Source organism: Lactuca serriola, chromosome 9 (genome assembly GCF_051521515.1).
Source record: "Lactuca serriola cultivar US96UC23 chromosome 9, Lser_US96UC23_V15, whole genome shotgun sequence".
In the NCBI taxonomy this organism is placed as follows: Eukaryota; Viridiplantae; Streptophyta; class Magnoliopsida; order Asterales; family Asteraceae; genus Lactuca; species Lactuca serriola.
Window position 1 is genome coordinate 48,445,994 of NC_136416.1, and position 22,679 is coordinate 48,468,672.

A 22,679-nucleotide genomic window follows, 5' to 3' on the forward strand; every position below is an offset into this window, starting at 1 on the left:
AGTCTCACGATGGTACCTCTTCTAGTGGAACCAAAGCTGGTCCTACTGCTCCCTCTTTTAACCCGAAGGAAGCAGATCAATATTGTATTTGAACCACTAGATCGACCAAAAAAAATATGTGAAATTGGGTTCGATGCAAACTCTATATTTGAAACTCAATATTGCCATGTAATTTATTTGTTATCCGACTAGATTGATGGTAATTGGTCAATTGATTTAGAAGCGAGTTTGTAGGTATTTTTATTTATAAGGATCTTCATTTATTTGTTGTACAAATAAATCGATCTTGTATTCATTTATTTGTTGTACGAATTGACCTTGTAGGGGTATTTATTTTTACTTGTTGTACAAATCGAGACTCTAAACCACAATAACATATATTGGAATGGTGATTATGCAATTTTCGCTAACCTGTATGTGAGTTTGAACCATTGGACTGAACTTAATTTATTTGTTGTACAAATTGAGCTTTTAAACCACAATAACATCTCATGGATCGGTAAACTGGTTGACATCGCAACAAAATTGTAAATGTAACGACATAATTGAGAAAAAAAAAAGCTCGGTGTCCAAATTAAAATTTTGTGGTAATGTAATGACTTTTTTGCAATTTGAAACTCATAAACCCAGTGACTTTATTGATATTCAAGAAAAATAGTTATCGCAAAAAACAAAAAGTATCAATCATTTGATTGATATTACAACCAAATTATAAATATAGTTACGAAAAAAATAACTGGATATGTCAATATTGGTTTTATTTTAATTTACCCATATCAAAAATATTTAATCAAATAAAATTGGTTGCCCTAACTCTTTTCAGCGTGCGCCTACAATCCAACAGGTGACTCCATCTCCAGCGACACCATCTCCGGCCGCACCAACCGCCGACGACTTCATTGCGGTTTGATTTCTGACTTTTATTCTTTGTTCGGTTTCTGCCTTGATTTGTGTTGGTATTTATGCTTTGACACGTGTGTTAAGCTGATTAGCTAATTAATTAGGCAGTTAGATGATTAATTTTTCTGTTTAGTTTGAACTTTGTATATAATCTATTTTGTAACTCTTCTTACACGATTAATACAGTAAAAATGTTCAAGCAAATTCTTTTTTCTCTCTCTACTTCATTTCATCATTCAGGAATCAACATGGTATCAGAGAGATTCTGATTCCTGATTCGTCTTATCAATTCTGCATTCAATCTATCATGTGTTCATTCTTTTGATCTGATCAATTTCATTATTTTGAGGATTATTTGAAGGCGCTAGTGCTGTTTTCAAGTTTCAATTTTGCTCAATTTGGTTTCAGTATCATTTCCGTTTCAGTTTAGTCATTCAAATTGGTTAGTTCAAGATTAAATCGTTTCAACTGTTACTGTGCTCGATTTCTGCCTTGGCTGGAGTGAGTTTTTGGTTAAATGGAGATGATTGAAACTAATATTCCTTTTACACAAAACATAAAATTAAAAAAAAAAGTTTTATTGTTTGATTCCTAAATCGCAGCAAGTATCAATAAAACTACAGGGGGTCTTTATGAAAATTGTCCAAAGAATAAGGACTCAAAGAAAGTATTAAAACAATAATCGACCTCCACTAAAAAAGAGTCGGCAAAAGTCATATTCTCGACGAAACTCTTCTTCATTCTTCGGCGGCGGCAGCGGCAGGAGCAACGGCGTGGTGCTCAGGGCTTAATAACTGAGTTTGTTTTTACCTTTTCTTCGGTTTGTAAGCCTCGCATCGATTCTAATGGATTTCTTTTTCCGTTTCTTAAACCTTTCCCCGATTTACAGTGATCTGTTTATGATAGAATCCGTTCTGCTTGATGGAATATTTAGTTTATTCTTTATTTGTTGTTGAAATACGCTAAATATTGCATGTATTTAATTTTACAATGCTCAGAAAGTATTTGTCAATCTGATATATGTAAAAAATTCCCTTTTCGGAGTACCATAAAGCTAAATTTGTTACTGATGTTCATCTTATTCTGTTGATCTTATTCTTCGTATGCTTATGTTTACATTCATGTATATTTGAATTCTGCTTTCTATTTAAGCAGCTGGAAGGAATTGACTCAATGTTATTGATTTTGATAGGACATCAGCTTCGTTCGTCAAACCCTAGCTAAACCCCTGTTCATCTTCTGGGATCGATATTTAAGTAACGACCATGAGTACTCCTTTAAACGAAGGTGAAGATCACGGTGATGTCTTTCTTGATGAAGATGACATCGTAGAAGAAATCAATGTAGACGAAGAAGGTGATTTTACTTTCTACCCCTGAATTTACATACTTTCTCTTTCAAGTTTCAAATCCACATATCACAAAACTTCATTCCCTTTCTTCAGATCTCCCTGATGCAGACGATGATGCAGATTCTGATACTGAAGCTTATGGTTTGTCAAAGACTCCAAAACCATTTCTTTTCTTTTCTCTTCTTTTCTACTCAAACACTTTTTTGTTCAATTGCTTTCTCTACAGTAGACGAAGCTGATGATTCAGTGCACATATTCACTGGCCACACAGGTAACTAACTAACATTCTCTATTAACTCATTATCTCTTCAATTAAGTCAAAAAGAAACACTCAGACATACACATATAGCTTACCAGATTAAGTCTTTATAACAGGTGAAGTATACACAGTTGCATGTAGCCCTACAGACCCTACATTAGTGGCAACAGGAGCAGGTGATGACAAAGGGTTTCTTTGGAAAATCGGTCAAGGAGATTGGGCTTTTGAATTACAAGGTCACAAGGATTCAGTGTCTAGTGTATCCTTCAGTTCTGATGGACAGCTGGCAGCTTCTGGAAGCTTTGATGGTGTCATTCAAGTGTGGGACATCTTATCAGGAACCCTAAAATGTACACTCGAGGGACCCGGAACAGGAATCGAGGTAGTACACAAAATCTTGTACTATCCTCTTTCTTTCTGGGGCTGTTTGATAAAAGCTGACAGATTCAATGCGGTTAATATAACCTCTGAACCATTCACTTCATTCAGTGAATGGTTCAGTTTTATCAAACAGCCTCTTTATATTTTTTGTGTTTTGGGCTGATGTGAGTGTTTAGTGGGTGAGGTGGCATCCACGTGGACACCTGGTTTTAGGTGGTTCGGATGATTCGACTGTTTGGATGTGGAATGCTGACAAGGCGGTTTATCTTAATACTTTCTCGGGTCATGCTAGCACTGTCACTTGTGGTGATTTTACCCCTGATGGTAATTTTTGTCTGTTAAGTCGTTCTTTTTTTATTAAGTCAAAAAGTCAAACAAGCACTTGTTGAATTAATACCATTTTGGTATTTAGGTAAAATAATTTGTACGGGTTCTGATGATGCAAGTTTGAGGATATGGAACCCAAAAACTGGAGAGAATATTCATGTTGTTAGAGGTATGTAATATGTAATTCTCATTGCTTCTTATTATATTCCATTAAAGATTTTAATTTAAATATATATTTTACTTTTTTCTTTTTTGTATTAAAGGTCATTTTTATCACACCGAAGGGCTTACATGTTTGGCAATAACTGCTGACTCATCTCTCGTTCTTACCGGTTCAAAAGACGGTTCTGCCCATGTAGTCAATATCATAACCGGGAAGGTTCGAATAATTTCATCTTTTACTTTAATTCATTAATTTTTCATATTTATTCATTTATTTTTATTACATATTTTAATTTTTTTTTTCGAACACAGGTTGTGACTTCTCTAACTTCACATACGGATTCAATCGAATGCATCGGGCTCTCATCTAGGTAAATTTCAAACGAAGACAACTTTGTAGTCTGTACATTCCAGGGGTAAAAAAGTCTTTTCAGTTTTAACTAACTACACGACATCAATTCACGTGTCAGCTCTCCATGGGCAGCAACCGGAAGCATGGATAAAAAACTCATCATCTGGGATCTACAACACTCTATACCCCGTTGCACTTGCGAACACGAGGTTTGTTTCATCATATCTTGAAAAGGGTAAAAAAGTCTTTTCACATGTTCTAACATTTCCATCTTTTGTTGTTGAGCAGGAGGGGGTGACGTGTCTGTCATGGGTAGGTGGGTCCCGATTTGTGGCGACAGGGTGTGTGGATGGGAGAGTGAGGATATGGGACAGTCTGTCTGGAGAATGTGTTAAGACATTGAGAGGACATTCTGATGCTATTCAGTCATTGGCTATATCAGCTGATGGAAACCATTTAGTTTCTGTTTCTCTTGATGGAACTGCAAGAGTATTTGAGATTGATGAATTTCACTAAGTCAACAAAAAGTCAAACCGTGTTATTACCATTTTGCCATCTTTGTAAGATTAATACATATGAATCATACAAACACCTTCAGATATCCAACTGTTTGATTGTTTTTTTATTGTTCAAACTTCTATTATTATTGGTTAAATTTCTAAAATAGATTTTGATATGAAAGAAATAGAAATTTATAGACCGTGATTATCTCGTAGTAAAATATATTTGTAATATCTATTTTTGTCGTGTCAAGAAGTTTGTGTTGTTATATTATGTTAAATATTCTTTATTATTAAGGTCTAGTGATAAGTATATTTAGAATATGAATATGAATGTAACTATGATAACGTGAAGAATATGATCACTGGTATGCCTATTATTATAACAAGTCCTTGAGTGTGTTAGGTATGTTTGGCGACTAAAATTTAGCTTTTAAGAAATTTTTTAGAATTATAGTTTTTGTTTGAACTATAAACTTAAAAGGTTTTATATTAAAACAAAAATTGTTAATTTAAAAGCTATTTGAAATAGTTTTTAGTTTTTATATAACTGGACACACCTTACCTTACAACTATTATGCCAAATATAGTTTGGCCGAACTAAAAGATAGTTAATGAAGGTGATATGGAATAAATAAATAGGTTTTAGAGGTTTTTTTTGGTAAATCATTCTCAATGCTGAAGTGAATGGTTTCAATATATTACTAATAGTTAGGGTTAGAGAAGACAATTCCAAGAATTTTGATTTTTTTAGTGGTGGTTAACAAAGTATAAACGATCCTAATATTAAATTGGCATTAAATGTTATACATATCATAATTTAAAATAATTTAAATAGATAGAAAGATTGGTAAAAATAAAAATCTTTCTGTCTAATAAAAGAATCCTTTCTGCCACGTGTCCTTTTTAAAACTCGAAATTCATTCAATGTGAAATCCCATTTTTGCCCCTCCTTCATATCACAGGGTGGCTTACATGTCCAGGTCTTATGATATTTATAACTTATATATCCAATTTAAATTAAATTTAAATGTGATGTGATTTGAAAAACTGCTTCACGTTTGGAAAGACTTAATTGGTTATCATATTCATTCTTCTATTTCATTTTAAAATTTATGAAACGACTGTTATCACTCATATCGAATCCCTGCAAATAAGAAATTGATAACGTATGATATTTTTAATTTAAAATTAATTGCAATTCAGTTGATTTACTTGCCCCTTTTTCATCCTATTCAGTTATATATATATATATATATATATATATATATATATATATATATATATATATATATATATATATATATATATATATATATATAAAATTCATACATTTTTAATCATTAATTTACACGACCATTCTTTCATATTTCCACCACATGAAACAAGTCCAAAAACTTCTCCAGAAGATGAGTCTGATTAGTCGAGACAACTGTATGTTCTTAATCCCTTTTACTCTGTAATGTTGATACTTATTAGGAATAGTATATGTTAATATTATCCGTCTTTCATGTAATGTTGATACTTATAACGAATCGTATATGTTAATATTACCCGTCTTCCAAAACGAATTACATGTAAAAGGAATATTATATGTTTTGAATACTTATGATCTGTTTGTGCTTTGCATTTTTTTTATGGTGTGTTTTTTTCTTGGTTGCATCTTTATAATCTTTAAAATCCCTTCAAAGTAGTAAAATAAAAGTTTAATTATTATATGTTATACCTATACGATTATTATCCATCTTCCATATCGATTTACATGTAACCATCTTGGAAATCTATTTCCAAATTGTCCCTGACACTTCCAAAATGTTATTATTATTGGATTTCTTAACTGTGCAATGCTCTTTTTTATATGAAAATGAACTTTAGTCTAATCTACTCACAATGAATCAATATTAAAAGGGCAATTCTGTCCTTGGTTTCCATAAATGAAAGGATAGTAACCTGGTTAAAAGGTCAATTCGGTCATTTCTTGGTTGTTGGTTGTTATTTACACAAGGTATTATTGCAATAACGAATATTCAAATACATGTTAAATGGGTTACACGAATTTTTAGATTCATTATACATGTTAAATGGGTTACATGATCGTTTAGATTCATTATACATGTAAATGGGATGTTCATTAACTCACTGTTGTGGTCTTACATTGTGTATTATTATTGCAATCGCAAAGAGAGCAATTTGAACATTTGAACACTTATTGTATTGATATTCAAAACCATTAACATTGACTTCATTTATTTATACGGTAACATATCGATTTATAAATACTTAACAATATATTTTTTTTTCTATTAAACTATATACATTCTGCTAAATAATATTTTCTTCTTTGATGTTTTGTTACATTGATAATGGCAGAGAGAAACATCACTTTCATTCACGACTTGGATAACATGAAAGATGATTACACTTTAAAGGTTTGAATTATCCGGTTATGTAAATCAATCTCCTTTTGGAATAAAAAAAAGCCAAAAGCAGAAGTTGTTATTATTCTAAGAGTCATCAAGGGTATAATGGTCATTTTTTGGTTAATCATAAAAACTTCAAGATTTTTTATGGGTTTCTGCTGCAGGGTTGGTTTTATTGGAATAAAAAAGGAGAATAAATAAAGAATTTTTAATGGATCTAAGTATATTTCGGTTAAAGAATTTGCAGCAAGGGTAATCTCATATTTTAATTATTATTATTATTATTATTATTATTATTATTATTATTATTATTATTATTATTATTATTATTATTATTATCTGCCATCTTGATTTGGATTTCTTGAAGATCTATGAAGTTAGCAATGATTTCTGTTGGTATAAGAATGTCAAAAGAAGAAGATTCAGTTGTTCGGAATGGTACCTGATGATGGATTGATCTTTTGGAGGGTAGAGCTCAATTTATTACAAAAAAAATCTTGTGTATTCATGTTCTCATGTTTTTTGGATCCTTTACAATTGGATTATGGAAGATTGCCCAACGAATTTCCTCAAAAGACTTCATGGACATTTATGGAATTTCGGAAATATAAAAGGAATTGACGGATTTTATTTCAGTGGTTCTTTGGTTTTATATTTTTTCTCATAACTTGAAAAGTGTATCTATGTATGTTTAATAGAGAGACAACGATGAAAAAAAGGTTGAAGAAAAGGCTCCAAGATGCTGACTCTATTTCCACAATCACATAATCAAATTCTATAAACACTTATACGATTAAAAGTATATTCATGCATGTCATTTCCATGAGTAATTGTGTTTTTTACACTCTATTCAAATTTATATTATGTTCTAGAAAATCATAGAAATATTAAATGTCTTCACATACATAATGAATAGTGGATATTCAAATAAAACAATATATTAATTTTAAATAATAATATAAATATAAAAGTTTAAACAAAACTTTAGTTTAATAAAATTTTATATATCTTTTACCGTGGTCCATATGCTGTAACTTAGTAAGATATATTTAATTGCACTTTTTAAAGATTACCAAATAGCCCCTTGTTAAGTTTTGGGTGTCAAAATGTCAATGGTCTTCGTCCTCAAAGATTTGTTAATGTGTCAGTCACGTGAACTTTTTGTCCTTTTCATTATATTTTGGTAGACGGCAATGAATGCAATCCAAATGTACACGAAGCATTTAATGTTGTACATGTCCCTATTCACCAAAGCTTGAATATATTCTATAATTGCCTTTTCATGAGTTACGTGGTAATTGTAACTAAACTATACTATTATTATTATTTTTTATGTAAACACAATTTTCCAATTGAAATATGGTACAATATTCAATTCGAATACCAAATAGATATGATAAAAAAATCTTATACCTTTTAAATACATAGTTTTTCTTTTGTCACAATTCTATATAAAGATTGTTTTTTTTGGTATCATATGCTTGACCAAATTTCTAACATCAATCAATGGTGGTCACTCATAAATGCATTGTTTCTAGATTCAAAAATTTTGACCTATCATTTGGTCCAATTTTTGTTGGAAATTCTCAACTCACAACAACATGTGAAAGCTTCAAATAAGGGGTGTGGCCAAGAATCATGTGAAGCGCATCAAATGTAACCCTAACATTAATTACTGAAATCTCATATCTATGTATATAAATGTTTATGGTTTATTCATTCTCCAAACCCCTCCCAAATCTTGACTTCTTTTTCTTACATGGTTTTGACCATCTTCTACTTCTATTCATAATCTCAATATATATATTTTTTCTTTTAATCCTAAAAAGAAAAAAGAAGAGTTAAGAAAATGAAGCACATCCATTCACTTAGATTCCACACTTGGTTTTTTGTCATTATTGTTTTCTTGGTTCTTAGCCATGGTGGAAGTCTTCATCCTCATCATTGTAAGGGCTTTATATTCATTGCATATTCTTTATATCCATGTGCACTTGGTGTATTGTGATTATTGTTCTCATTGTAGTTAACTAAGGTCAAAGTCTTCATCTTTTTATTTTTATGGCAAAATCGTCATTTCACATATATTTTATATGGCAATTGGTACGTACACTTGGTTTATTGTGATTATTCTACCATCCATTTCACTCCGTTGAAAAGAAGATGGTAGTCTATTGACTATTGCTCATTGTATTCTATTGTGTATTTCAGTCATACACGGAGAGAAGATAACTCATGGTGATCACCAAATTCATTCACACCCTAAGGTTAGTTTTCCAATATTCACCCCTTACTTTGACTTTGACTTTAAATGTCAGTAAGTGGTAACCTACATTTTGACTTTGATGTCTCTATATTGAAGACAAGAAAAAAAATAATTGTTACATTAAAACATACAATAAAATGCTACCAAAGAAAAAAGAAAAGGAAGTTAATTATACGAAGCTCTTTATCAAATTTAGAACTAAATTAACATCGTTTTGACAATGATTTAAATAGAAAAATAGAGAGTTTTATATTCGGTGACCGGATGCAGAAAACATTTTATCAAAGACACTACAAAATGTTGGACAATAGCCATGAGACATATATGCTATGTAAAAATTAACTATTTTTTCATATTACAATTACAATTTATATGGATAAATACAAGCTCTTACATGTGTTTTAAATTCTATAAAGCTCATCTAAACTTTTGTATATATTTTGTAGAAGCAAAAATACGAAGAATTATATCCAACAGGGTCAAACATACCAGATTGCTCACACGCTTGTGGGCCATGTTTTCCATGCAAAAGGGTGATGATAAGCTACAAGTGTCCGATGACCGAATCATGTCCAGTCATTTATAGATGCATTTGTAGAGGCAAATACTATCATGTTCCATCAAACTAAGTATAACTTCTTTTTTTGACTTGTAATAGGGGAATTGTTTGGACTAATCTAAGTTTTTAATTTTTTTTCGATCAATTTATGGAGCTTTTATGTATTCTTCTATTTCTAGAAAAATTTTATGGTTTTGTAACCATTATCTAGTTGATTTAAAATAATTATGATTTTAATCAAACAGAAGAGTTTTTGGAGACTCTGGTCAACAACTATCAATAATTCTTGTACACACATAATATGGTCGATAAAGTGGACCTCTTGCATATATAGATATACATACATACATTCATATATATGCTCACAATATTACAAATTATATTTACATTTTTGTTCACGAAACGAGTAAACAGATTATAAAGTAGCAATGGGATTGATTGATATGAGGTGATTTTATGAAAGTAAAGTTGCTAGTAAAAATCTCTAGATTTGCTAATGGCGGCTAATGAAAACTCGAAAAAAGTAGATTGATTCATGAAAGTAAAGTTCCACGATCATGAGGACGACCAGACCAGATTGAACTCAGTACACGAAGACGTTGAAAGTATTCACCAAGTGCAAGCAATGCTTTTGCTGCTTGACGAAGTGTTAAAATCTGATACATTTGTTGCAGAGTCTGTTGCCGGAGGTGATCCGCCTGTGAAGTTTTTTTTGGACATTCCGATTAGAGAATGAAGAAGACGATCAAAGCTTATTTCGAATTTTACCTGATTCAAGAAAATTTCAAGCGCTTCGAGCCTTTCGAGTGCACAATTCATCTGTGTGGTGTAACTTCCGGCTCCGGTTATGTCGATTGTGATGCTCTGAGCTAATGTCTGTTGAAGCTTTTCCATTCCTTGACTCAGTGCCTCCTCCGCTTGCTCGCATGATTGCCGGAGACCCCTCGCCTTCACCAGTTGCGTATCCGTTAGCTCGATTTGTGGTATCAGTATCTGCCACCAATGCAAACCCTAAAATGTTATTTGTTTAATTGAAATTGAAAGCTGAAGGCGGAAGCTTACGTATAAGAGCTCAGATGGCCGGAATCCGCCGATCCACTGGAAGAACCGCTCCACCGGAGTTCTCCACAACCCGTTCAACAAATAAAACACGTCGGCCTTTGCGGCGTCCGCCTTCATTCGGAAAAGATCGTAGTAATGGTTCAATCCAGTGTCGACGAACATACGAAGCTCGACATCACTCGTATGAGTCAACAACACTTTCCGAAGATCATCGTCCTTCTTCCGTTGTTCCCCAATCCACAATTCATACTCCATTTCGAATGTAGCAATCCCGGCGTTCATTACATTACCAGATAACAAACTGTTGCCGGTGTTCAATAGACCACCGTATGCGCCCTGTAATTCAACCAATCAACTATCGACACATCAGATTCAGCCGTGAATCGGAATTGGAAAATGGAAATTAACCTGCCGTCGAGCCCTCTCGAGTTCTTGTTCTAATTGCACCAATTTTAAACGACCGGATTCCAATTGTTGAACATACGCCTGAAAAAAAAGTTGAGAATCAAACCACGCTCGATTCATGATCAGGATTCGTAAATTTCTTTCACGTTTCATGATTTGATCTAACCTTTTTCCTTAAACGACTTTTACGAGCAGCTTCACGATTTTGTGCTAGTCGTCTCTGCAACTACAACCAGACGAACACGAAGCATATGTCAGGTAACGTACATTCAAATTTCAAACACAAATTCAATACGATTGTTATCAGTTATCACCTTATCTGAAATTGTTTTTGTTGCTCGAGCTTCTGGCGATGGTTCTAACGATTCTTGAGAATTGTATTCGGTCTAAAAGAATCACAGTAACATGAAATTTCAATAATCTTGAAGAACATGATCTATACGCATACATATAGATAGATAGATAGATATAAAACTTTAGTAATTTCAAAGACCTTGTTTGCTAGCCTTGAATCGACCTGTGTCATCATCATCATACCAGGGCTTGTGTTAGGGTTAAGATTAGCTCCAAAACCATCGTCCCACATGCTTATTTGTTGCAGTGGATCGTATATTCCCATTCTTCTTGAGGTTACAAATTGAGTTGAAGTTGAGGCCATGGTTTACTTACAAAATTCTGATGAATTTTGAAGAAGAAAACGGTAATCAGATGCATAATTAACTTCAAAATCCTCATAAATCACACTTCAGTCCAATAGGAAAAGTTGATAATTTCAACGAACTATATAAAAAAAGTAAGCAAACAGACCAAAAAACTACAAAATTCCTAAAAGTCAACATGATCATTCATAACAGAATATATAATTGCATAAAACTTCATAGGTAGATGATTTGGATCAAGAGTCTGTACAACATCTGATGCAGAGTGTACTACTTATGTAGGATTAATCATAGCATTAAAAAATACCTAAAAAACAAAAATTATTTCGTAAAAATTGCAACTTTGTCATCTGTTTCTATTGAAGCTACCAATATCCAGGTTGCAGCCTTCAATTCCTCTAAAAAATCACACACACAAAAACACCTTTAAAATCATTATTATATCAAGAAACAAGAACTTAAACACAGAGATTTAGACAGAAAAGCACCTACAAATCAAGAAAAACGAAGAAGAGAGAAGGGTTACTGAAAAGCTAACCTGTGCATGAGGGGTAAATGGAGAAGGGGAAATCTTGAAAAACCAAAAAAGATCCAATTTTGTTGGGGTTTTTATAAACAAGAAACTAAACCCATTAAAATAAAGCAATAAATTATACTAATTTAGATGATATCAGAACCACCCATCACCCATTGCCTAAAAGCAAAAACACCCAATTGTGTAAAGAATGAAAAAACCTAAATAAATTGACAAATTAAGCATTAAAATAATATTACATAACAATAATAGTGTTGTGTTTACAATTAAAAAAAAGGGTAGCTGCTTTTCCAGTTTAAAGATTAACAAATTCAGATTAAAGTACAGCTTTAGATGCATTATGTATTAGTTATTGATTTAATTAATCTTGTTTCTGATATTGAGGATTATTATTTATTAATCCCAGAAGAGAAAGAGATGATCTGATTAAAGGATATGGCTTTTGAATGACATGGGGGGTTAGGTTATTATATTTTGGAAATGCGTACCAACTCATTATTGGCACCAATTCTTTACAATCACCCATTCATTCTTCTCCACCTTTTTTTTGGATACTCTTATATTCATCAAAGAATTATGTTAATTTTCCAAAAAATATATACATAATTGCTTTGATTTTCTTAAAAAACAAGAGGTTTCGGACTGTATAGGTGGAATTAGAAGTAGTTTAGGAATAGAGTAGTAAGCTACTATTTTTTTTAGTTTAAGCTTATTTTGTCTCAAGTATCTACTAACATTTCACAAAATGGCTAGATAAATCTATTTTCATGTTTTTCATTACTTATCAACGTTTTATAATGTTAAGGATGTTACAAGCAAGATTACTTAGCATAGTCATATTTATCACATTTTGAGGTCTTGGGCATTCTAATGAACATACAAAAGCATAGTCCTTTACATTAACATATTCCAACATCATAAACTGAATGTTAAAGATATTACAAGCGAGATTACTTAGGAGTGGGAAACCTTTATACGTTTAATATATCACTTTTATTCAAATGGAAGTGGTGTCTTTTAAACAATCCAGATGCTCTATCGATGCACGTTTTTTAAAATATTTATGGAGAGGATTGTCATTAACACATAAACATTCTTGCGGGTCATGTAGATGTGCCATGGGTTGACATTTTGTGTTCCACTAAACAATTAAATGACAAATGTGTCTTTAGCCTTTAAGCTCGAAAAAAATGGGTGATGATATGAAAACATTGTTTTAACAAGATATTTGGTTGGGGGAGATTATCGTTTGCTTGAAATGTGACCTTCTTACTTGCATCGTGAATTGAGAGGAAGGGTCGAGTTAAAACAATGGAGGAGTTTACATGATTTGTTTCAAAATGTGGTTTTAACCTATCAAAGTGAGAGATGAAAGTATACATTAGGAGCCGATGAGGAATACACGATCTCTCGACAAGGCGATTAATCGAGAAGTTGAAGTTACTTATTGAAGATTATCCTACTCGATGGATCAATCTAGTTCATGTTTTGGTTTGGATGTTTAAGTTAAACAAACTTTACAAACGTGGGATTGATTTGGATTCCTTTTATGCACTACATGTGGCATTGGAGGACAAGTTTTTCTTTTGTCCCCTTGCGGATCATGTTTGTGCTATGCGCACTTTGCCAACTTTTCAGAGTTTCTTGCATGGAAGAATCAACTCAAGATTACTTGATTTCAAAAGAAGTGTCTTGATGTTGTTTTGCTTATGACTTGTTGGGCGATTTGGAAGTTTCAAAGTGAAACCATCTTTGGAACATTTAAAATCAATGAAGGCCACTACTTTTTACTTTATAATGTTGCATTTGTTTGGTTTTATAATAGGACCACTAAATTAAAACTTATTTGGGTTGGTTGACTTCAAAATCCGGTTAATACTAGAAAGTAGAAACCATATATAATCTCTTTTTAGCACTGTTAAAACAAATACATGTATAATGAACTAAAAATTAAATATCATCTTATTTTTATTCCTAATTATCTTTTTAACCCTATGAAATGATGACAAATGTCTTAAAATATTATTAATATTATTAAAATACGGCATTTGTCATAATTTCATATGAGTATGAAGATAAATAAAAAGAAAAAGTAGGAAAACATATAATATCTCGTGATGAACCGATTACAAATTAAACAAAGCTAGTGAAACAACTTATGATAAGTTTTCTTCATCTTCAAATAATCTTTTTCTATATAAATGTTATGTTACTTAAACTCAATAAATTCTAAATGAAGTTAAGTTCATTTTCATTACTAAATTTGAAAAGTAGTACCTCTAAGATTCTTTTGAGTACTTGAGTTGAGGACATGACTCCTTTTATAGTACTATGTGCTTCTCATTTGACTTTGACTTTTGTAAAGTCTGCTATTGACTCTTATACTCTTAATAAGTTTGTAGTTTGCTAGAAAAAAACAAAAAACAAAATGTGTTAAAATCTTAAGACAAAACGTTATCTTTCAATGAAAAATATTTCTCAGTCATCTTTGATAATTTGTTATTTTCCTGATAACAAATAGAATTTTTGGGTAGTATCATATTTAGAAAAAGAAAAAGTTTGATGTAATATTTTTGTTTATCATAGAATGAAAGTATGCAAATTAATTAGTGTTCATCAAATTCACGTGTATAGCATTCTACCAGAAACAACTTTTACACTAGCATGCATGTGCATCTAACTTAACCGATTTTAATCACATATATATATATATATATATATATATATATATATATATATATATATATATATATATATATATATATATATATATATATATATATATATATATATATATATATATATATATATATTCTATTTCATATTTGCAAGAGTATTACAACTAATTAACACATAAAGTCATAAAAAAGGTTAATATAAAGTACAAATAAGTGCTTCTTCTTTTTTAATCTTTTGAATTAATCTGCTCAATGTTTCAATAATTGTGAATTTACATGAAATAAGATCATTTTTTCTTATGTAGTGTCTGTGAAAATCATTTTATATGAATATTGTTGACGTATTGTCATGCACATCTTGTTGTATTAGGCATGTACTATATATAAGCAATAAAAGAATATATGATTTAGATATATAGTAATATTTTAGTTCAGGTAATTAGATTTCATTGTTTAAAAATTGAGGGTCCCATTACTTTAGATGTACTCAAGTTATCAAAGCATTTGGAAAGAATAATGCACAAGTAAGGGCAACGAAAGTTATAAATCCATTACGAAGCGAATGCTACAAGACTAAATTTTTTTTAGAACGACGGAATTTTATTAAAAAAACTAGAAAGACGTTAGAAAACATCTATTTAAAAGAAATATAAGATAAGGTTGTGTTTTGCAATAGGAAGGCACATAACAACTTAGGGCTCGTTTGTTTTTTTGAAAAAGGTCTTTTTGGGCTCTTTCATCTGCGGGCGGGTAGACATTTGTCAAATAGATTGTTTGTTTTCTGGAAGACAAAATAGCCCAAAAAGTCTTTTTCATCACTTATCCGGAAAGACCTAATAATACCCCTTCTAACCTTGGAATACATTCGTCGCCTCCATCGCCCCCATTCGATCTCCCCCCTTTCACGACTGCACTCACACCGGCGATCTCTCCATAACAGCCAACTCCTCCATCGGACGGTTGTCTCGCTCTACCTCCGTCGTTCCACGCTGCTGTCGTCCTCGCCATCGGCGCATCAGGTTCCAGCTCCTCTTTATCCTTCTGTTCTTGGCTGTTCTTGGCTCTTCTTTTATGTGGCTCTTTTTTCTCATGTCTCGTTCTTTTCTTACCCTTTCTCAACTTGTATTATCAATTTAGACTCCATTAATAGTGAAATCCCATCACCATTTTGTCAATTAAAAACGTTAATGTTATTTGATTTCTCAAATAACTTCCAATTTTCCTTCCTTTATGTTTTAAACTCAATCTCAAAATCAATATAGGATTAACTGTTAAGAATTTTGAGAAACTCTGAAAACCCATTTGATTTCTGATTGCAATAATGGGAGGGATATGAACTTGGTGTTGAATTTCATAGGTAGACCATATATTTTTAAGATTGAAAATTAGTATACATATTTGACATAAGTAGAGTACCTTTTAGCATATGAATGATGTTCTTATCAGAATAACATCAATTCTCATAACAATGAGACTTGACTGTATTAGAATGTTGTACTCTATGCTTGAAAATGAGTATATTTGATGTCATCAAAGCATGCATTGTCAATGTTGTTGATTTCTCAATGTTGTTGATTTTGTTACATGCTTCTAGTGTAGTGCTTTGATTTAATTTTATTTCTTGATCAACATCATGTTATTTGTCATCAACTTTAGATTCATTTGAATCGAATGTTTCTATTTTATGTTGTTTGTGTTGCAATCCATAGATATCAATCATGAAGTTTTTTATTTTTAGTTTTTTAAGTCGGTTCTTTCATGGACTTAATTTATAAAGTTATTATATATAGCTTGTCTAAATGGGAGACAAACTACAATGGTCGAATGAGCTAGTAAAATGTTTATTAGATACGTGTATCGAAGAGGTCAACAGAATTGGTAGAAAAGGAGGTAGCATGCACAAGGAGTCTTGGGTTACGTTAGGGAAAGCTCTAAAAGAAAAGTTTGACATGGATACTTCACAAAAACAATTGAAAAATGCTTTTGATAATCTAAAAGCTAAATACATAGGGTGGAAATATTTGAGAAACAAGTCAGGGAATTTATACAATGCTCAAACAAATTCATTTGCCTTGGTGAACACAGAATGGGAAGAATTCAAGAAGGTGTGTCTATATAATTTAATTTTTTTAGTTTATGTCCAATTTTAAAAATGATGTCAAAATACTTATAATTACTATTAATCCTGGTTTAGGGTCATCCAAAGGCAGGATCATTGAGGACACACCCATTGCCTTATCCCAACCTTTGTGCATCTTTGTTTGATGGAAGTAGTGCCAACGGTAGCATCAAATGGACCTCTACTCAAACTACACCCGCAGATACATCATCTTCTTCTCATCGTGTCCAAAGACTTCTGATTGATGACAACCCTTTTAATGGCCTAGAAGATGATGATGATGATGACGCTTCTAATGACACTAGTGCTCGAGCTCCTAGTGATAAAGCTCATGGTGGTTCTACTGAGAGGCCTGATAAAAGGAGTAAAACCACTGATGCTTCTACTGAGAGGCCTAATAAAAGGAGTAAAACCACTAATGCTTCTACTGAGAGGCCCGATAAAAGGGCTAAAACCAGTGATGCTTCTACTGATAGGACCGATATGGATAAAGCCTCTAAAACCTCTGTTAGTCTTGATGATTTGAGTCTTGATATGCAAAAAGCTCTGCAACATATGGTGAATAGCAAGGAAGGACCAACAGTAGAAGAGTGTTATGAGAGGTTGAAGCTAGTTGAATTAGACCCAATGGATCCTATATTTTTAGCAGCCTTTCACCTTTTTGTAATGTCCATGAATATGAGAGAGGCATGGATGACATTGCCACCGATACCTGGGGTCTTAAAAGGGTGGATAAAGATGACTGGCACCACATTAGGGATGTTTAAGTAGTCTTTATGCTTATGTTTTTTTTCTTTCATTTTGAACAATTATGTGTTTCTTGAACTTATGTTTTTTCTTTCATTTTGAACAATTATGTGTTTCTTGAACTTATGTTTGACATTATGTTTTTTTGCTATCATTTGAATGATTGTGTACTTATTTGACACAAATATTGCTAGTATTGGGATTATATACTTATTTGAAACAAAATGTATGCTTTGAATATGATACAAATGTTTATGTTTTTTGATTTAGCATATTAGGGTTTAACAAGTGTTGATGGTTTAACAGGTTCACAATGGATTACGATAAAAAGTTGCGCCTCCTAATTGTTATGTATTTGTATCTTCGCTTTTTTTTTTGGAGAAGAGGTTTGAAAAGAATGCGAGATAATACCTCAAAAACTTCTGGGCATCAATTCACATTAGAGTTATTACAAGGAACTAATAATCAATGCATTGAACTCTTACGTATGTCACGTGATTCTTATGTTCGGCTTTGCACACATTTTAGAGTAAAAAGTTGGTTAAAGGATAGTAAACATATATCGGTTGAAGAGAAAATGGCGATGTTTTTGATGATGATTGGTCACAATCAACGTTATGTAATCATCAAACGTAGATTTCAACACTCAAAACAAACGATTCATAAGTATTTTTATGAAGTATTGGATAAAATGATGGTGTTTGCAAAAGATATAATAGTACCAACTTCCTTTAATCCAAATCCAAACATCTCGGGACATAATAGGAGGTTACGAAGGATTTTCAGAGGAGCGGTTGGTGCGCTTGATGGAACTTTGGTACATGCTATTGTCCCTCTCGACAAACAACATTTGTATAGAGGAAGGGGAAAAGGCATCTGCTATCAAAATGTATTGGCAATATGCGACTTCAATATGATTTTTACATTTGTCGTGGCTGGATGGGAAGGGATAGCACATGATTCAAGAATATTATCTGAAGCTTTAACAGATCGAGATGCACCATTTCCATTTCCACCACCAGGTTTGTTTACATTTTCAATTTAATATTTCTAGTTTTTTTTTTAAATTAATTATTTCCTTATATTTACAAATAAGTATTACCTTTGTGATGCTGCGTATACACACACTCGAGGATTTATGGCTCCTTATCGTAATGTGCGGTATTGGCTTGGAGATTTTCATCGAAGACGTGCATTAACCAACAAAGAAAAATTTAATCACTCACATGCAAAACTTCGAAATGTCGTTGAACGTGCTTTTGGTCTCTTGAAAGCACGTTTCCCTATATTGAAGAGAATGACTCCATTTCCATTGGTTACACAAAGAAACATCGTCATTGCATGTTTTGCGCTTCATAATTATATAATAAAAGAGGGATTAAGTGATGAGTATTTTTCTCAATATAATCAAGTCGATATATCACTTCAAAGCAACAATGTACAAGATGATGAGGAGGAGGAGGAGGATGACGTGGATGAGGTACAACCACGAAGTGCAAGAGACCGGGAATATATGGTTCATCTGCGAGATCAAATTGCTGACCAGTTAATGCGTGTAGAATGAATGATTTCATAAAAATATGTTAGTTTTGTGAATTTAGTTTTAATATTGTAAGACACTCATCAAAACAATCCTTTATGTTTTTAAAAATATCAACTTTAATAAGTAAGCGGCCTTCCGGTTTGAATCGAAATATATATAGTTTATCTAATGTTTTAAAAAATATTATATGTTTGAAACTGTATGAAATTTTTATTGGCAAAGTTTGAGTCAAATATTGGCAAAGTTTAAGTCAAATATAAATTTTAATATATTAGTAATGTATGAGATGCTGAGTTTTTAGCATTTGAGCTTTGGTTGTTTCAACATTAATTTCAAAGATTGGTTTTGTTTTTGAACAATGAAAATTAATACAAATCGGGTGGCAACGTGTAAGTATACAATTCTTATTAAGAAAAAAATCTAATGTGTATTTTTACGTTGCTTTTTTATATTATCTAATATTTTCTTACAAAATACTATAAATCTATTAAATTGTTCGTAAATATTATTAAATGGATAGGTTTTTCAATTTATTAAAAACCAACGTGAATTATTCGTATTTTAATATGAGAAAAAAATATGGTTAATTAATCTCCTTTTTTACAAAATCTTTTAAGTTTTAGTTCATTCTAATTAAAAAACAAACAATCTTTTTGCATTAAGACTTTTTGTATGAATACATAAAAAAAGACTTTTAGTCCACGTCTTCTTCCGCAGACATGGAAAAAGACAAAAGACATTTGACAACTTTCAAAACAAACACCACCTTAGATTTTCACACCTATTAGAAAAAAATATATCATATCTACCACATAATAAAAGTAATGGATTTCTTAAAAACAATCATCCAAAAAATAATGAGTAAATTACTGAAATCGTCTTTATGGTTTGGTCAAAATTGACGTTTGGTCCCTAATATTTTTTTGCACTCGAATCGTCCCTATGGTTTGGTCAAAATTGCACGTTTGGTCCCTAATTTTATGTATGTAAGAGACGAAAAACACAACAAAATCAAACCACTGGGACGATCCGAGTGCAAAAAAAAAGTTAAGGACTAAATGTGCAACTTTTATCAAACCATAAAGACGATTTCAATAATTTACTCAACAATAATAGAATTACGAAAATTCCATAAACAATAGTTGACAGTAATTACAAGTGCATCATACAAATCAATCTCAATCCACCCAACCAAACAAAAAATATGAACAAAAGAATACAACATTTGAACACGTGTTCAATGTTCCTAAAGGCTAATATGCATATAATTATGTGTATTAAGAATGGAATTCTATATTCTTACATATTACTTAAATATGCAAAAAATATAAATACCATATTCTTACGTCGAAAATAAGCAACTCCTTTTTTTTATAATGGGTAAATAGAACCGTATCGACAAAGAACTCATGATTATAAATTTATAATTCTAGTTCTATTGAAATTGAATTCAAATAATAAAGCAATAAACTTTTTTTTTTCACTAAGAAAAGTAAACATTGAGAACTGGACTTTTAACTGAATAACAAAGAGGGATATAACTTCTGGAAATGGACCATAATAATCGATGTTTTTGGTGGTGTTTTACAAAAAATATAGACAAGAAAATAGGTGTTTCCACCTATAGATATGGATTCTGCAGAGCACCCTCCTAGTGCTTCGCAAAAGCGACTTAATCTACAAGGAATCGATGTGGTGCAAAAAAAATCTGAAGAAAAATTTTGCGGAGCTACCTCCGAAGAATGGTCTTTTGCTCTGAGGAATCGATGTGACAAAAAAAATTGAAGTCCATTCCTCGGAGCAAAAGTTCATTCCTCGAAGGTAACTCCGTGAAATTGTTCTTTAGAGATATATATTTTTTTTGTCACATCGATTCCCCGGAGCATAAGTTAATTCCTTGGAGCAAAAGTTTACGGAGGTAGCTCCGCATAATTATTCTTCATATTTTTTTTAGCGTCACAACGATTCCTCGAAGATTAAATCAATTCCACGGAGCACTCGGAGTGTGCTTTGCATAATCCATATCTATATGTGGAAACACCCATTTTTTGTAAAACACCACCAGAAAATGACTATTATGATTCATTTCCCTATAACTTCAGGTTTAAAATACCTCAAAGCTAATTACTTTTTGAAATTAAATGTCATTTATAGAATAAATATGATATTATAACCTGTACTATCTCAATTAATTGCTTATGTCATGATAATAATAGTGAGGCTCTATTTGTTAAATTAGTTGAAAATATAACTTGTAGTTGATAAGTTAGTTTTTGAATTAAAAATATTTGGTAAAAAATACCTTATAAGATTGATCGTAATGTAAAATGACATAAATTGACATTAGAATATATAACTAAAAGAAAAAAAATAGATATTATTAAAGGCATATTGAAATATTTTTGAAAAAACTTTATAAATGTAACGTCCTAAAAACCATAGTAAAATTTTAAAAAGGATAAAAAACATTTTCATAAATTCCAACATCATAAAACATATGTTTCTCAATATAAATCCAAAATCAGAGGATCACATCAAACAAATCTCAAAATCATAAAAGTTGTTGCATAGTGTACAGTCACACCTTTGTTTTTCCCCGATCCTCAGAAGTACGTGAAATATTTAAATCTACAACTGTAAGCCAAAGCTAAGTGAGTTCCCCAAAATATCATATGCACCACAACACAACACAACTAAAATATGTAACAACTATGAATTATCAGCAACCCAGAGTTATCAACAACTCAAATACAACATATGTGGGTTATTAACAACTCAAATACACCATATATGGGTTATCAGCAACCCTGAGTTATCAACAACTCAAATACAACATATGTGAGTTATCAGTAATCTCGAGCCATCAACGACTCACATTGATACAACCCATGAGATAAGTAATACAGTGAGAATACTCATATAAAAGAAAAAGCAAAGAATAAGTATAGCTCTTATAGATGCATTTTAAGCATTGGAGCATGGAGAGAAGATGGACCAGTTGTGTTGCGGAAGATAATTTGAAGACACAACTCGAGTCATTGCATATCATCATAGCGAATGACTACGTTTGAAACACGGTCCATGTCACATCGACATGGGTCATATTTGTCCTTTTTCATCACATATTATATTTGAGCAACATAACTTTTGTTGAAGGTGAAATGAAGGTCAGATGCAAATTGAAGTTTCAACAAAAAGCGCGGTCAAATAGCGCGTTCAAAACTCACGGCCTGTTACAAAACTCATCGTCTTAGGCGTGATCGTACGTTTTTTCCTATGGCAATTACGACTTATGCTAAAATGTAGGTTTTTGGCTCATTATTCAGAGAACGGTTTTTAGGAGCTATCGTGGGCAATTTTGGGCAATTTTTAGAGGTTTTTGAAGAGATCAAATTATTGCAAACATTAGCAATTTCAATTTGTAAGCATTAGACATTTCTAATTCCATCTTTTTGTT

At 31.8% G+C, this 22,679-nt stretch overlaps 3 protein-coding genes across 10 annotated transcripts; 2 read left to right on the top strand and 1 right to left on the bottom strand.

The window, feature by feature from the left end:
• Positions 1-1,592: 1,592 nt before the first annotated feature.
• Positions 1,593-4,396, top strand: LOC145074594 (transducin family protein / WD-40 repeat family protein). 3 transcript variants are annotated; one of them, XM_079020954.1, is made up of 11 exons: positions 1,593-1,698; positions 2,093-2,256; positions 2,345-2,392; positions 2,478-2,522; positions 2,627-2,892; positions 3,068-3,215; positions 3,304-3,387; positions 3,482-3,597; positions 3,693-3,751; positions 3,851-3,941; positions 4,021-4,396. In XM_079020954.1, exons 2-11 carry the CDS (start codon positions 2,166-2,168, stop codon positions 4,246-4,248), a joined length of 1,176 nt encoding a protein of 391 aa, XP_078877080.1. In that variant the 5' UTR covers positions 1,593-1,698; positions 2,093-2,165; the 3' UTR covers positions 4,249-4,396. The 3 variants fall into 3 exon arrangements, with proteins under 3 accessions (XP_078877080.1, XP_078877078.1, XP_078877079.1); XM_079020952.1 differs by having other exon boundaries at positions 1,600-1,724; XM_079020953.1 differs by having other exon boundaries at positions 1,600-1,720.
• A 3,991-nt stretch (positions 4,397-8,387) lies between these two features.
• On the top strand, positions 8,388-19,373 carry LOC145073117 (uncharacterized). Of its 3 annotated transcripts, none has more exons than XR_013691239.1 (4): positions 8,388-8,598; positions 8,861-8,916; positions 9,362-11,199; positions 17,986-19,373. XR_013691239.1 is itself a non-coding variant. In XM_079019680.1 (3 exons), the coding sequence occupies exons 2-3, from the start codon at positions 16,613-16,615 to the stop codon at positions 17,701-17,703; spliced, it is 1,002 nt and encodes a 333-aa protein (XP_078875806.1). In that variant the 5' UTR covers positions 11,073-11,199; positions 16,604-16,612; the 3' UTR covers positions 17,704-17,864. The 3 variants fall into 3 exon arrangements, 1 of the variants encoding a protein (XP_078875806.1); XR_013691240.1 differs by lacking the exon at positions 17,986-19,373 and adding an exon at positions 13,247-13,933; XM_079019680.1 differs by lacking the exons at positions 8,388-8,598; positions 8,861-8,916; positions 17,986-19,373 and adding exons at positions 16,604-16,918; positions 17,008-17,864 and having other exon boundaries at positions 11,073-11,199.
• Positions 9,804-12,479, bottom strand: LOC145073115 (transcription factor TGA1-like). 4 transcript variants are annotated; one of them, XM_079019679.1, is made up of 9 exons: positions 12,139-12,479; positions 11,908-11,998; positions 11,435-11,616; positions 11,256-11,327; positions 11,108-11,167; positions 10,945-11,022; positions 10,537-10,872; positions 10,243-10,467; positions 9,804-10,172 (listed from the first exon to the last, which is right to left on the bottom strand). In XM_079019679.1, exons 3-9 carry the CDS (start codon positions 11,597-11,599, stop codon positions 10,008-10,010), a joined length of 1,101 nt encoding a protein of 366 aa, XP_078875805.1. In that variant the 5' UTR covers positions 11,600-11,616; positions 11,908-11,998; positions 12,139-12,479; the 3' UTR covers positions 9,804-10,007. The 4 variants fall into 4 exon arrangements, with proteins under 4 accessions (XP_078875805.1, XP_078875802.1, XP_078875804.1 ...); XM_079019676.1 differs by lacking the exon at positions 11,908-11,998 and having other exon boundaries at positions 12,139-12,478; XM_079019678.1 differs by lacking the exon at positions 12,139-12,479 and having other exon boundaries at positions 11,908-12,104.
• Positions 19,374-22,679: the final 3,306 nt, after the last annotated feature.